This window comes from Colias croceus, chromosome 3 (genome assembly GCF_905220415.1).
Source record: "Colias croceus chromosome 3, ilColCroc2.1".
NCBI classification, from domain to species: domain Eukaryota; kingdom Metazoa; phylum Arthropoda; class Insecta; order Lepidoptera; family Pieridae; genus Colias; species Colias croceus.
The window spans coordinates 7,986,727-7,999,304 of record NC_059539.1 but is presented as its reverse complement, the minus strand read 5'-3'; the positions used below and the strand labels follow the sequence as shown (position 1 = coordinate 7,999,304).

The following is a 12,578-nucleotide window of genomic DNA, read 5'->3' as shown; positions in this document are numbered from 1 at the left end:
CTTACCGCGATCGCAGCACGGGCGTGCTCCGCCTGTCGCCTCACCTCAGCCGCCGGCTTCAGCACCTGTGCTTTTATCAGATCAGCAGTTTGTATACTTACTTCAGGCATTACGGCAGCCGCCTTACCAGGCCGCGCCGCCGCCGTCATCAACTGTAAGTAATCTTTCAAATTGCTCATCAAGATTTAACGGCGAAGGAGACATAATGGCATTCATAGACGCTGTTCAAATATACAAGGACTGCTTAGGAGTCAGCAATGACATGGCGTTGAGAGGATTACCGATGCTACTACAAGGTTTTGCTGCCACATGGTGGCAAGGCGTGAAGCACTCCATTTCTAGTTGGGATGAGGCTTTACATCTATTGCGTCAGACATTTGGACCGCGCTTGCCACCACATAAAGTATATAGAGAAGTGTTCAGCCGCGAACAAACAGATGAAAAAACAGATGTATTTGTGTGTCGAATACGATCGTTGTTTGCACAACTCCCACCAAATACACTGCCAGAAAATCCAGTGCAGCTTGACATGGTTTACGGCCTGCTTCATAGAAGGATTCGTGAAAGAGTACCGAGAACTATATTTGCGTCGTTCTCCGAGTTGTTACAACACGCCCGAGTGGTGGAAGATATTTTTGATGAAGTGCGCGCTACCGCGCCCGTCAAGGAAAATACTTATATACCCGTTACACCGGCACTTGTTGTACAATCTCCGTTAATACAAACACCTTCTACCTCTACATCGATACCTTCGTCTAGCAATACACCACCTAACAATAGACAAAGATTGAGGTGCTCATATTGCAAAACTTATGGACATAATATAGGCGACTGTAGGAAGTTATCGCAAAGGAGACTCGCTTCAGAACCTGTAAAAAAGGAAACCGCACTTTCACCAGAGTTATTGGAACCGCGCCCGGCAATCACTTGTTTTGGATGTGGTGCACCGGGGGTGGTTCGATCAAATTGTGAAGTGTGTAAAGAAAGACGAAGCGCACCTATGCCTTCCACATCTTCATTTCAATCAATAGTAGCTGACATTTCAGTATTTAAACCGTGTGTGCGACCAATTTTCAGTGTGGAAGTGTACAATACCATCGGTACCGCTTTATTGGATACCGGTGCTAAACAATCCGTTGCTAGTGTCAGTTTAACGAGATGTTTGCGTGCCAATGGGCAAGTGTTCAAATCCATAGAAACCGAATTGAAATTTGCCGATGGTACTAGGCGCGTAGAAATAGTAGAAACCGCTTTAGTCAATGTAAAGGTTCACGGAGTTGCCATAACTACGCTTTTTATAGTTTTACCAGGCGCCACCGATTCATTATTGGGGATGAATTTTATCCGGGACGCTGGCATGGTACTAGATTTTTTTAACAACAAATATTCAATGCGCTCCACCACTTTTTTTGAACTCAAATACGAACGAGACGACCACGTTGTGCTTGTGGCTCGTTCTGCTATGGTTCTCCGCGAGTGCGAGACAACTCTCTTAACAGATGTTGATAAGAATAAATTAACAACTATACTAGAAGATAATAGTGGTATCTTCAGTTCAGGGGGAGGACCTACTTCCATCGCTGTGAATAAGATTGAACCTAATCAAGGAACGGGTCGTTCGGGGGCAATAATCTCTGATACAAATTATTTGCCCAATAAAACGCCCTACCTTCAAGTAAAAGGGCGAATTGATCATCCACAGGATTTTAGAGAGCGTGCTGCTGATAAAGACCGTCGTCTAAGTCCTACCTATAAGGAGGGTGCTCTCGTACTCGTGGAGACCCATCGCCCAAATAAAGCTTTTAGAGGATTCACCAGTAAATTTGCTCCCAAACGCGAAGGTCCGTACAAAATTTCCAAATGCGTATCTTCCACGACCTATGAAGTCGTGGACAATAACAATACCTTCCGAGGCAAGTACCATGTCAGTCTTCTGACCCCTTATACCGGTGTTTCCACCCCAATTGTTCATGGTCGTAAAAGAGGTAGACCAAAGAAGAAACAAGGTCCCAAGCCAGCACCAGATATTGCTACTGACTTGGAGGGGGAGGATATAGCGCCAAGCAATGTGGCAACCCCGCGCGCCTAAAGGACTCGTCGACCGCCCGTTCGGTTTCGGGATACGACGTAGTTATTTAAAAAGTGAAAGTTAGTCCGTTACAATCTCGCCAGCGTCCAGCCATGTCTCTGCGCTTTTTAAAATTATTCATTGTAACGGTTTTGATCTGATCCTTGTAGTATTTTGTGTTTTTTAATATTATAATAAATGTTCTTTTATCAGTAATAGTGTATAATTCCAATAAACCCATTAACTAACGAACCCAAACTATAGTATTCTAATATTTATTCCTAGGAGTAAATGATTTCAATTTCATAACCTTCCTATGTTAGTTCTATGGTTAGTTCAATCAAACAATAAACTGTACAAATAACTTTTGCGCGTAGAGCAACAGCTCCACCCGCTCTACCTTAGATCACACTTTTATTGCAGTATACACACGCGCTATCAAAATATTACGTCGGTATGTCCAGAAGTTTTTTTTACCTACGTCTCAAGATTGGGTGTTTCATTAAAAATAATTGTGAAATATCAAATTGCCATTGCTTTGCAAGCTAGCGAAGAGAATTAGATAAGGTAAAGTTAAAGTAAATATCTATGAAATACCTATTTGGGTTCATATTATATACCACCTTTATACCATATTCAACCACTTTTATTATGTCCCCACAAAGTCGTTTTCAGATACTTGAAAGTAATTTATAGATTGTGCAGTGAATCAAACAGATATGATACAGATTCGATGCCTTTTGTCTTGGGAGTGTTCGTCGAGTAAAAGAAACAACATTTTAATAATATAAAAACGAATTTATTTACTTTATTTTGGTATTGTTTTCATCAGGTGTAATATTCGAAGATCGCTCTCGATTATTTATCTCTTCCTCACTCAAGCGCATGCTTTCTTCAACACATGCTATGAATACTTCGAAAAATTCAAAGAAAGTCAGCTCTATATTTAGATTCATTATTTTATCCTTTTCTATGATTTGAGGAAAGATAAGGGAGAAGTATGATATTACAGTCTTACTGGAAAGGTTGCTGATGTTAAACAATTTTAAGTCAGTCATTTCGAAATTATAATCTATCTCTTGATTATCTGAAATTAAAAAAAATATAATTACGAAATATATAACTAGTTAAATTAAATAAGTACACAATTTAAAAAAAACATCACGCCTATCAATCATTATCTAAAAATATTAAATGTGAATCCATACTAATATTATAATAAATGCGAAAGTAACTCTGTCTGTCTGTAACTCGATCACGCCTAAACTACTGAACCAATTTTCATGAAATTTGGTATGGAGATATTTTGATACCCGAGAAAGGACATAGGCTACTTTTTATCCCGAGAAAATGATGCAATCCCGAAAATCCCACGGGAACGGGAACTATGCGGGTTTTTTATTGACTGCGCGGGCGTAGCCGCGGGTAGAAACCTAGTAAGAAATAAATCATAACGTTAGGGAGATATAACGTTTTATATGCGTACTAGTTTTACCAAATCCTTTACCTATAATACCTATATGGCACATTGCATAAAATTAGTTACCTGCAATAAAAGTTATTTCATCACCAAAAACATAAGCATTTCGACCAAGTAAAACTTCTTCTTCCTTTAAAACTGGTTGTGGCATATCTGTGTAATGTGGTGGTCGTCGCATACCACATAGAAAGTCTCTTACAGTGCAAGGCTCTCCTAAATATCTATATAAATTATATACTCCTTTAAGCGGTACGAATGATCCATATCCACTTGTTAAACGACCTGTAATCATTATTTTAATGGTACCTAGTAAGTTTAAACAATAATTGTGACCTAAATATGAGGAAATACATATTTATAGGTACCTTTTTTACGGCCAACTCCCGGTAAAACGTCGTTTTCCATAAAAATTCTAAATGCTCCGGCTAAAATAGTATCAGGCTTTTTTTCAGGCAATTGATGTTTAGCGTATAGCTTATTAGCGATCGAAATGAGGCAGTGTAGAAATTGCCAAAAGTAAATTTTTTCAAATGGATTGTGTGGTGATCTTGCTAACCATTCGGGGTTAGCATGAAACATTCTATCTATTTCTACAAGAGTAAGTCCTTTCTCGTGAATGTTACAATCATAATATAATTGCCATAAATATAAACGTATAAGAATTGGCGTGTGGTGTATTTCTTCATCGTTACAGATAGTTGCATATTGGTAATATATACGTTTCAGTTGTATTTCATAACACTGTAGAGATTTTCGCAAGGAATTTTCTTCAAATTTTAGAAAATCTACGAAATTAAAACTATCACATTCCGTTTGTCGGTCATTTTTATGAACTGAAGTGTAATCTACTGTTTTGTTGTTTTCCATATATTCATTTATAATAGCATCTCTTGTTTCTTGGTCCTTATCAAGATTTTTAATGGCTTGTTCAATGTGATAAAATAATCCTATATATTGATCACAAATGTCAAATTGATAGGGTTGTTGAGGCTGGGTCCTTTTATAATCCATGGATAAATTATTACATTCGGTGTTATCAGATAGCGGTCCAAAGTTATCATCCATAAACAAATTTTTATGCTGAAGTATTAATCCACTATTCGTTATAAATTTCCCCGCACCGTGTTTATTATTATTCTTAAACTCTCCCTTATAATATGATCCTAAACCAAAACCTAGGTTTAAGACACCATATCCATGACGTCGACCTCTCTCCCAATTGCCTCTATAAGCAATAATGGAAGGCAAAGACATGGAATTGTTAAAATAAGAATCCCAAATATAAATTCCATATCCAGACATTACACCATTCTTCCATTCGCCCCTGTAAAACTATAAAGACAATTATTTTAAAACGAATCTCAAATCTAGTAATCAAGTCAAATAGCTTTCCAGTTTCCACTAACATCGTGATTTGGCCATATCATCAAACCTTTTCCATCTCTTACGTAATAATCCCAATCGCCTTTATAACCACTCAAAGCACAATATTCACGGGACCCAAAACCATGCCGTACATTCTGAAATAAAAGGAAAAAATATAACCTTTTAATTAATAATTCCACGAATAATTAATTTGTTTAACATTTTCTAAGAAAAACTAACGTGGACCCATTCTCCGGTATAGGAATTTTTAAAAGTTCCGGAAAAATATATGGCCCCGAGACCGTGCTTAGTTCCACAGTGCCAGCCTCCTGAGTACGAAAGTTGTTTACGGGAATCGACGTAGAGGCCTCTACCGTGACGAATGTTTCCAACAAAATCACCCTCATACCATGTATCATCTTTCCACTGAATGATACCTTTACCATTTATTTCGTTATCTTTGAATTGACCCTATAAAGAATAGAGAAGAATGTTTACATATTGTACCTTGGTATTATTTGTATGTATCAAGTATCAACATATATTAATATTATATGAAATATGAATTCAAGTGAAATATTCGAATAACATAGGTACAGCAAAGTAGTAAGGTGTATTCGTACTAAATAAACTGTTCCATCAGCCCACTGGAAGCGCCCTTCCCCATGCATGCACTTCATAGATATATCGCCTTCATAAATATTTCCATTGCGGAACCGTATGATGGCTCTTTCATCTGGAGATGCCCACCAACATTGTTGGATTGACAAATCAGTCTAAACAGTTAAAAAAATAAATTAGCAGCACCATATAGTATCATTGTTAGCAGATTCGTTAGTCTATGTTACTTTATAAGTGACCTACCTGTGCATTGTCGTAGAACTCCATTTTCGATTGACTTTTCTTATTTTTACTTGATTTAACTGTAAAGTTTATACATTTTTAGGATGCAAGTGACTAACTACATTAGATAAAAAATAATACGTTTATATTATTTTTCTATATTTACTCCAAGAGTAGCTCAAACTGAAAATACTATAAGGGTCCTATACCTATTGACTTTTTCTTCTTGCTTCCAAAAGTCAACTCGCTAGCTGTCCGTGGAAAATCAGTAGGAACTTCCTCGACTTTCCTGGTTTCTATAACATCCCAAGAATCCACTATGTGATCAAGCATTGATTCGAATAACATAGTGACGAGCTCTTTTTGAACAGAGCCCTTCTGTCGGGCTTCTATAGAAGCTCCAGAATCGCTTACGAGACGCACAGTGGATGGCCCGCGAGCAGTTGAAAATGCTTCGTAATCGATTTTTTCATCTTTATTGTGTTTACCAATTACTAAAGAGCTCTCGCGTCTTGTGATGGTCCGTTGGGAATCAACGTAGTACATATTTTATATTGCTTTAAATTAATTTGAACTAGATTAAAGTCTTGAATAATATAAAATATGTTAAATAATTACTTGTCAAATTGACAAAGTACCAAAAACTTTGTTGACTGCAAGGAGTATGTACGTTTTTGTATACCTACTTACCTACGGCTACGTATAAAATCAAAAATAAAATAAGTAGGTAAAAAAATTCTAAGAGCTAGCGCGCACGAGCAACTTTGTCTCCGCAACTAGGTATATTTTTGTCTCTCCACCCATGGGCTAGTAAAAGTGCACGCACGTAGCGACGCAACTCCCCATAGAGTTGATGGGAGAGACAAAATTGAAAATAGTTGCGGAGACAAAAGTTGCTCTTGCGCGCTAGCTCATAATCTAACTAAATACTCTCGCAGTAATAACTAAATTCAATTAGGTAACTATTTGTTTTCTAAATAAAATTTAACATAAAGTTAGCCCCTATGTTGTCGAGGAATGGCAATTTATACATATCTAATATGTAGTTATAACAGAAAAATGTTATCCTACTAGGTAGTAGGTACAACACCGTTATGTTCTATATTTATTAATTTAATATTACAGTTTGAATTTATATAATTTATTTTATCTTTTTACACATCGCATGATAGGCGTTCTAGATACTTAAATTGTCATCTCATTTATTTCCATTTCCATCGATTTATTCGATACAAGAGGATACAAGCTTAAACAATTCACAGACACAATTTAACTTTTAATATTTCCTGATAAAAAAACCTTTTTAATATGTTATAGCACGTTATAGAGCAAAATTTAACCAGATTCGAAAATTTTATCCAGACTCCGTTTTAGGTTGGTTTTAGGCCTGAAAACGGCATTATGCTTTATAGCATATAGCATTATTTGTGTTGTAATAAACCGGTAGATATATACGTAGAATTGAAACGAACATATTTATTTGTCATAATTTTGTATTTTCACAAGAAATTTAATCTTTCTCTTCAATTTCCGTTCAGAATGTAAATTATGATAGTAAGGTCTTCTAGATGCACTCTGCATTAAATCAGAAGTATGTGTTAAACCCTCGTTTAACACAGAACGACCTATTGAAAAAATTGCAGTTTATTATACGCACTTAAAAATAAAATCTACTAAAACAAGTGATTTTGAAAATTTTAACCCCATTTCCAAAATTTCCAAGGCCAATATTTCCACGATGACGAAGGACTGTCTTGATGTCCATCGTTTGTAGTGCCACTGAAACTTTCTACGGGTATTCTCTGTAGAGATTGACTTTCACCAGCCGTTTCTCCTCTTAAGCATGAAGTCAGACATCCCATCACAGTGCAGAATAACAGAGTCTAAAATCATTAAAACAATATAAAAATCGACAAATCTATTTGTTACAATTTTCTTGTGAGCAAATAATGAAACAAAATTAACTAAATATTATAAACTTGTATCGAAATTGTTTTTCAAATAAACGGATTTGAAATTTTTTAAACATATTTTATGAGAAATCTAAAATGTTTAGTATTTAATTCAAGGACCAATGGCTTGATTTTACGATCACTAATTGAAGATTTCTCCCCGTTTTAAATAGCAGAAAAGTTCATTATGAGGATCGGAGATACCAATTTTGTATTTTAGAACACGAGTAGTTATAAAAAATTAACATTAACATTACCTTAGAGTCCATTTTTTCGAACAACGAATTGTCTATAAAATCTTAAAATCTTTAAAGACTGTATTCTGAAACTGTGTAAACTGTAAACCATATAAGTAATGTATTCTTTTATTTACACAGTTATTAGCGATTACTTAAGAACGGTTAAGTCATACGTTTGCTGTACAACTAGGCTTATTATGACTGAAGTAACTAGCATATTGTGCTAAATCCAAATTACCCAGGAATGTAGTATCAAAACTTGTTTACTTGTAACTGTCTGGTACAGTTTTTATGTAACGTTATGAAATTATAGAATTATAAGTAAATGCTTCAATAGGATTGCGGTCAATCTTTATTATTGACAAGGAAATTGGTGAAAAAAAAAACATTATTTTGAAAAAATATTTATTGTATACATATTAAGTACATTGCTCATTTAAACTTTGGATTAATAACAAGAGGACATTTGTTTTCTATGTTACAGTATAATACAATATGGATAAATAATTTCTAAAGTTAAACATTGGGATAAATTTAGTGTTTTGATAATGTCGTTTACATTAACAAAACACAAAATATTATTATTGAACATGAAATAATTTTTCTTATTTTAGTTAGATGATGAGACTGCGTGTGAGGGTTCTCGTAATTTTTATGTTTAACAAAAATGCACTAAGTATTGATAGGAAAGACGTAATTTCATATGTAAGTAGTCATAAATACATAATATCTCTATCAATATTTTTATTCCGAGGAACTCTTTTCCCGCTTGTCACGCATCACAGACTTGAATAATAACAATTATCCCAATGAACTTCAGATAATGCAGAATAAATTCTGTCTTAGTGTCTATAACTTATATAAACGTGGAGAAGGGTATGTCACAGAGGTACCTACATGATGTAATAATACTTGGATATTGGATCGTATTTAACATATCAACTGCTAAGTAATAAAAAGAACAAATAATGGCAAGAAACTTAAAAAATAAATAACAACAGGATTGTATAAATTAATAATAATAAAAAACAATATCTTCTTCATACTCGTATCCTAGTTGGTTTTAATAAACTCACACAAAGAAAGAACCATCTCAATGAGAGTTAATAGTTACAACTTACAGTTAGTACCTAAAATAATATACAAGTACCATTTCTTAGAACCTTGTCCATAGATATACCTAAACACACCGATACTCTAAAACCTTTACAACAATGTTAACAATTCGATATTAAAGCATAACAAATCTGGGCACTTTTCTTACGATAATTTACGGTAGGAAATGCAGTTTGAGTTAATATTCAATTGAAAAAAGGAGAAAAATACTTAAATATGGATATCACATCCACGGCGATGCTGATGGGAATGTTACTTACTCTGTCGCCAGAATAAAGTTGTCCCATGAAAAGAAAAAGTAATTAATTAAGAGACAACAATTTTATATTCTCCACTTTATACCTATTTACCAAAGCTGACACATCACAGACCAACATTAAAATATGTGACTATATCATACTATAGATATATTATAATATTATGTATAATAATTCGTAGTTTGTAATTTATGGACTATAAATTACAATACAATAATTACAATTATAAATTTACATAAATTGTGCATTATGATCATTCCACTTTTCCTAAAAATACGTCTATATATACATCATTGTGCATTTATTTAACAATTTCAATAATTATACACTTTATCTATATTTTCATTTCTTAAACTTATCAATAGCACAAAATACATGTTAATAAAATACCACTTAAATAACGTAAATAAAATCACACGATATTTTAGATACAAACATAAATCATACTCGTTGCATTAAAACAATTAAGATTAGAGATAAAAGCAAAGCAATTAATCAAACGATAATCAATTAATTTAATAGGACAATATAATAATCTAATGAATAAAGTACAAATAATTTAATACGTTAATTATCTTTGGCCTCGTTTTTATGCTGAGCAAGATACTAGATATCTTAGAAAAGTATTTCATAATATAATTACTAATTAGGTCTATAAACGCACCTCGAGATGTATTAGCGACTTACTATTTCCCTGTAAAGTTATCAGAAATATTTACGAATATTAGCCGATGGGTCTTTCTAGTTCTCCTGTCTCCATAATAAAATACGGAATCATCTCCAGTAAACCACAACGACATTAAAAGAAATGTGAATTCAACATTATGGTAAAGTTCGATTCAAACTTAATGGCGGTTCGGACGTTAGCCGCAAGTGTAGGACGCAGGTACAGTCAAGTTGACAATCCCGCTGGGCGCTGATACCCAAAATTGCGTAGGTACCTATTGCGCATCGGAACGTACGATGTTCCGAGACGCCAATCCTACCGTACCTACGTAAGATTTCATTTAAAACTTTGAGACAAATTCTAATAGAAGTGTAACTAAAAAAAAGTGTACTATAGATAGTGCTGCTATATTTGTAACTGGCTAAACAATGACACTGTCTTAAAAATTACACGATACACTAAAACATCTATTAGTACCTAATTACTTCTCGCAAAAATCGCATATCTTTCGCTATTGTGACTAAAGGGAGACCGCAATGACCATTAAAAGTAAAAAGGTGTAGACAGGCTACCAGCATATCATTCGATATTCAAAAACGGCATACTAAAAACCACCTAACACACTCACGATAAACATCAAAGTAAGTTTCAACTATTGTAAGCGAAAAAGAGACAACTGAGGTCATGTTATGTTCTGGGTAATTAGTCACATTTCAACCTGTCGCTCTCGAAGCGCTAATAAGCCAGGTTTCAACATGCCCGGATCGCCTTTAGCCTCTCTATACTTTTCTACTTACAATATCATTGGGAGACGTATCATACGCTTCCACAAATAATAATTCTTGAAATATCTTTCTGGCATATCTGGCGTTCTGCTTGTTTTTGAAGATTCCCTAAGGCCGTGTCTGAACTGCAGATATTTTCCGCGCGAATAAAATCCGCGTGATTTTTATTCCGCGGTCAAAATTACACCTATACGCACTCCGGATAAAAATCCGCGAGTAATTTGTCAGTTCGATGCAGTTCGCCGTACAAAACGAACGTCTAAAATGGATAAACGATCAATTTTGATTTACTTGCTACTACGGCGGCGACGTAACAGACGTATCAAAAGAAGCACTCGATTCACCCGTTTACGGCTTTGAGACCAATGAAAGGATTTTCCTACATAAAATATCAAGAGCTACGAAAATACAGTAAAAAGTTTTTCAGTTATTATAGATAGGGAGGCGAGGTAGCTAAATGGCGTAATTAAACGGCGCCGTCGAGACTTATCAAAATCGATAGATAAAATAATTTCGAAAAGAAAAGCTTCTATGGTAAAAACCATTTTAGCGGTGGGTTTGGCGTGTACGGATTTTCAAAAATGTAAAAAAAATAGTTACTTGGGCATTCTCGAGCGCGTCAGATATTCATACTACGTATGCCCCAAGTGCCTCTGATAACAACGGTATACTAATCTGCCGGTTTGCGTGGTGGGGCTAGGCATATTAATTCGTCAAAAATGCACAAAAAAAAAATTTACTCGAGCGCGTCAGATTTTCGGAAGGGGTGTTAAGTAGGCCCCAAGGAAGCTCCCCTTAAAAAAACTGACGATTTCGGCGTGACGATAAGTTACGATGAATTTTTGAAAATGCAGAAAAAAAAAGTCCTTTTGAAATACTCGAGCGCGTCAGATTTTCATAGGGGAGGTTTATCTCGGTCTCCTCAAAGCATATTTTCTTAATCTGACAAAAATGTTGGTGGGTTCTCTTAATCTGACCGAAAAAGGTTTGAGAGTTTCTTTTTTTTAATCATCGTTATTTCATATCAATTTTTCTTAACACCCTCAGTTTTCGAGATATACTAAAAAAACCGGGAGTTTGAGTTTTTATGATGCTTCAAGTCAAAAAGTTTTAACTTTGGACAAAAATGTAAAGAGACCTTTTTTGTGTAAAATAAAATTACCTTTTTTGTTTATTCAAACTTTTTTTTTGTAAAATATATCGTTCGCGACTTATATACTGCAACGCGTTTTTCGGAAGACGAAATGGCTCCTCCAGACTTCCGGTCACGCGGAAACCGGCAGATTTTGTATTTTTAGTGAGTTTTAGATTATATTCTTCAAAATAAAAATAAAAACAATCGCGCTCGAGAATGCCGGATTAACGTTTTTTTTTTACAAGTTCGCGACCCTATAACTTGGCGGCGTCAAGGACTTATCGTCAGATTAGTTAAATTTAGTCTTAAAACACTAAAATCAACCCCCAATATCTTAATCTGACGCGCTCGAGTATTTCAGACGATCGATTTTTTTTTACTAATCTGATCGTCTATCCTGGGCGCGCGTCACTACTTAAAGAGCTAAATAGTTAACAAGGTTGTTCTATTAGGTCTAAGGTATCTCTCATATCTTAAACTGCCACGCTCGAGTATTGCAGAAAATTCCCCTCTTCGCCTCCCTATCTATTACAGGATGAGTAAAACATCATTCGATGATTAACTACGACTATCTGATCCAGCTATTATCTATGAAAATACAAATAGGAGAAAAGTAAATTTTATTCCGCAGTGCGAACCAGCCTTACGCAGCTTCTATTTTTTTTTTTTTT

At 35.0% G+C, this 12,578-nt stretch overlaps 2 protein-coding genes across 2 annotated transcripts; both read right to left on the bottom strand.

Annotated features, from left to right (window-relative positions):
- Nucleotides 1-2,871: 2,871 nt before the first annotated feature.
- On the bottom strand, nt 2,872-6,380 carry LOC123705985 (radial spoke head 10 homolog B-like). The gene is made up of 8 exons (XM_045655106.1): nt 5,966-6,380; nt 5,778-5,836; nt 5,537-5,689; nt 5,154-5,384; nt 4,955-5,068; nt 3,914-4,880; nt 3,615-3,830; nt 2,872-3,155 (listed from the first exon to the last, which is right to left on the bottom strand). The coding sequence occupies exons 1-8, from the start codon at nt 6,300-6,302 to the stop codon at nt 2,872-2,874; spliced, it is 2,361 nt and encodes a 786-aa protein (XP_045511062.1). The 5' UTR covers nt 6,303-6,380.
- Nucleotides 6,381-7,231: 851 nt separating this feature from the next.
- LOC123705857 lies at nt 7,232-8,193 on the bottom strand. Its single transcript, XM_045654912.1, has 3 exons — nt 7,966-8,193; nt 7,459-7,639; nt 7,232-7,381 (listed from the first exon to the last, which is right to left on the bottom strand). Exons 1-3 carry the CDS (start codon nt 7,975-7,977, stop codon nt 7,233-7,235), a joined length of 342 nt encoding a protein of 113 aa, XP_045510868.1. The 5' UTR covers nt 7,978-8,193; the 3' UTR covers nt 7,232.
- Between the last annotated feature and the right edge of the window lie 4,385 nt (nt 8,194-12,578).

Coding starts and splice junctions, on each gene's coding strand:
- LOC123705985 (XM_045655106.1), bottom strand. CDS start 6,302: ATGTACTACGTTGATTCCCAACGGACCATCACAAGACGCGAGAGCTCT. Junction 5,690..5,777: donor AGTTCTACGACAATGCACAG/GTAGGTCACTTA, acceptor TTAACTGTTTAG/ACTGATTTGTCAATCCAACA. Junction 5,069..5,153: donor ATACCGGAGAATGGGTCCAC/GTTAGTTTTTCT, acceptor CTTTTATTTCAG/AATGTACGGCATGGTTTTGG.
- LOC123705857 (XM_045654912.1), bottom strand. Junction 7,382..7,458: donor TTGGAAATTTTGGAAATGGG/GTTAAAATTTTC, acceptor TTTTTTCAATAG/GTCGTTCTGTGTTAAACGAG.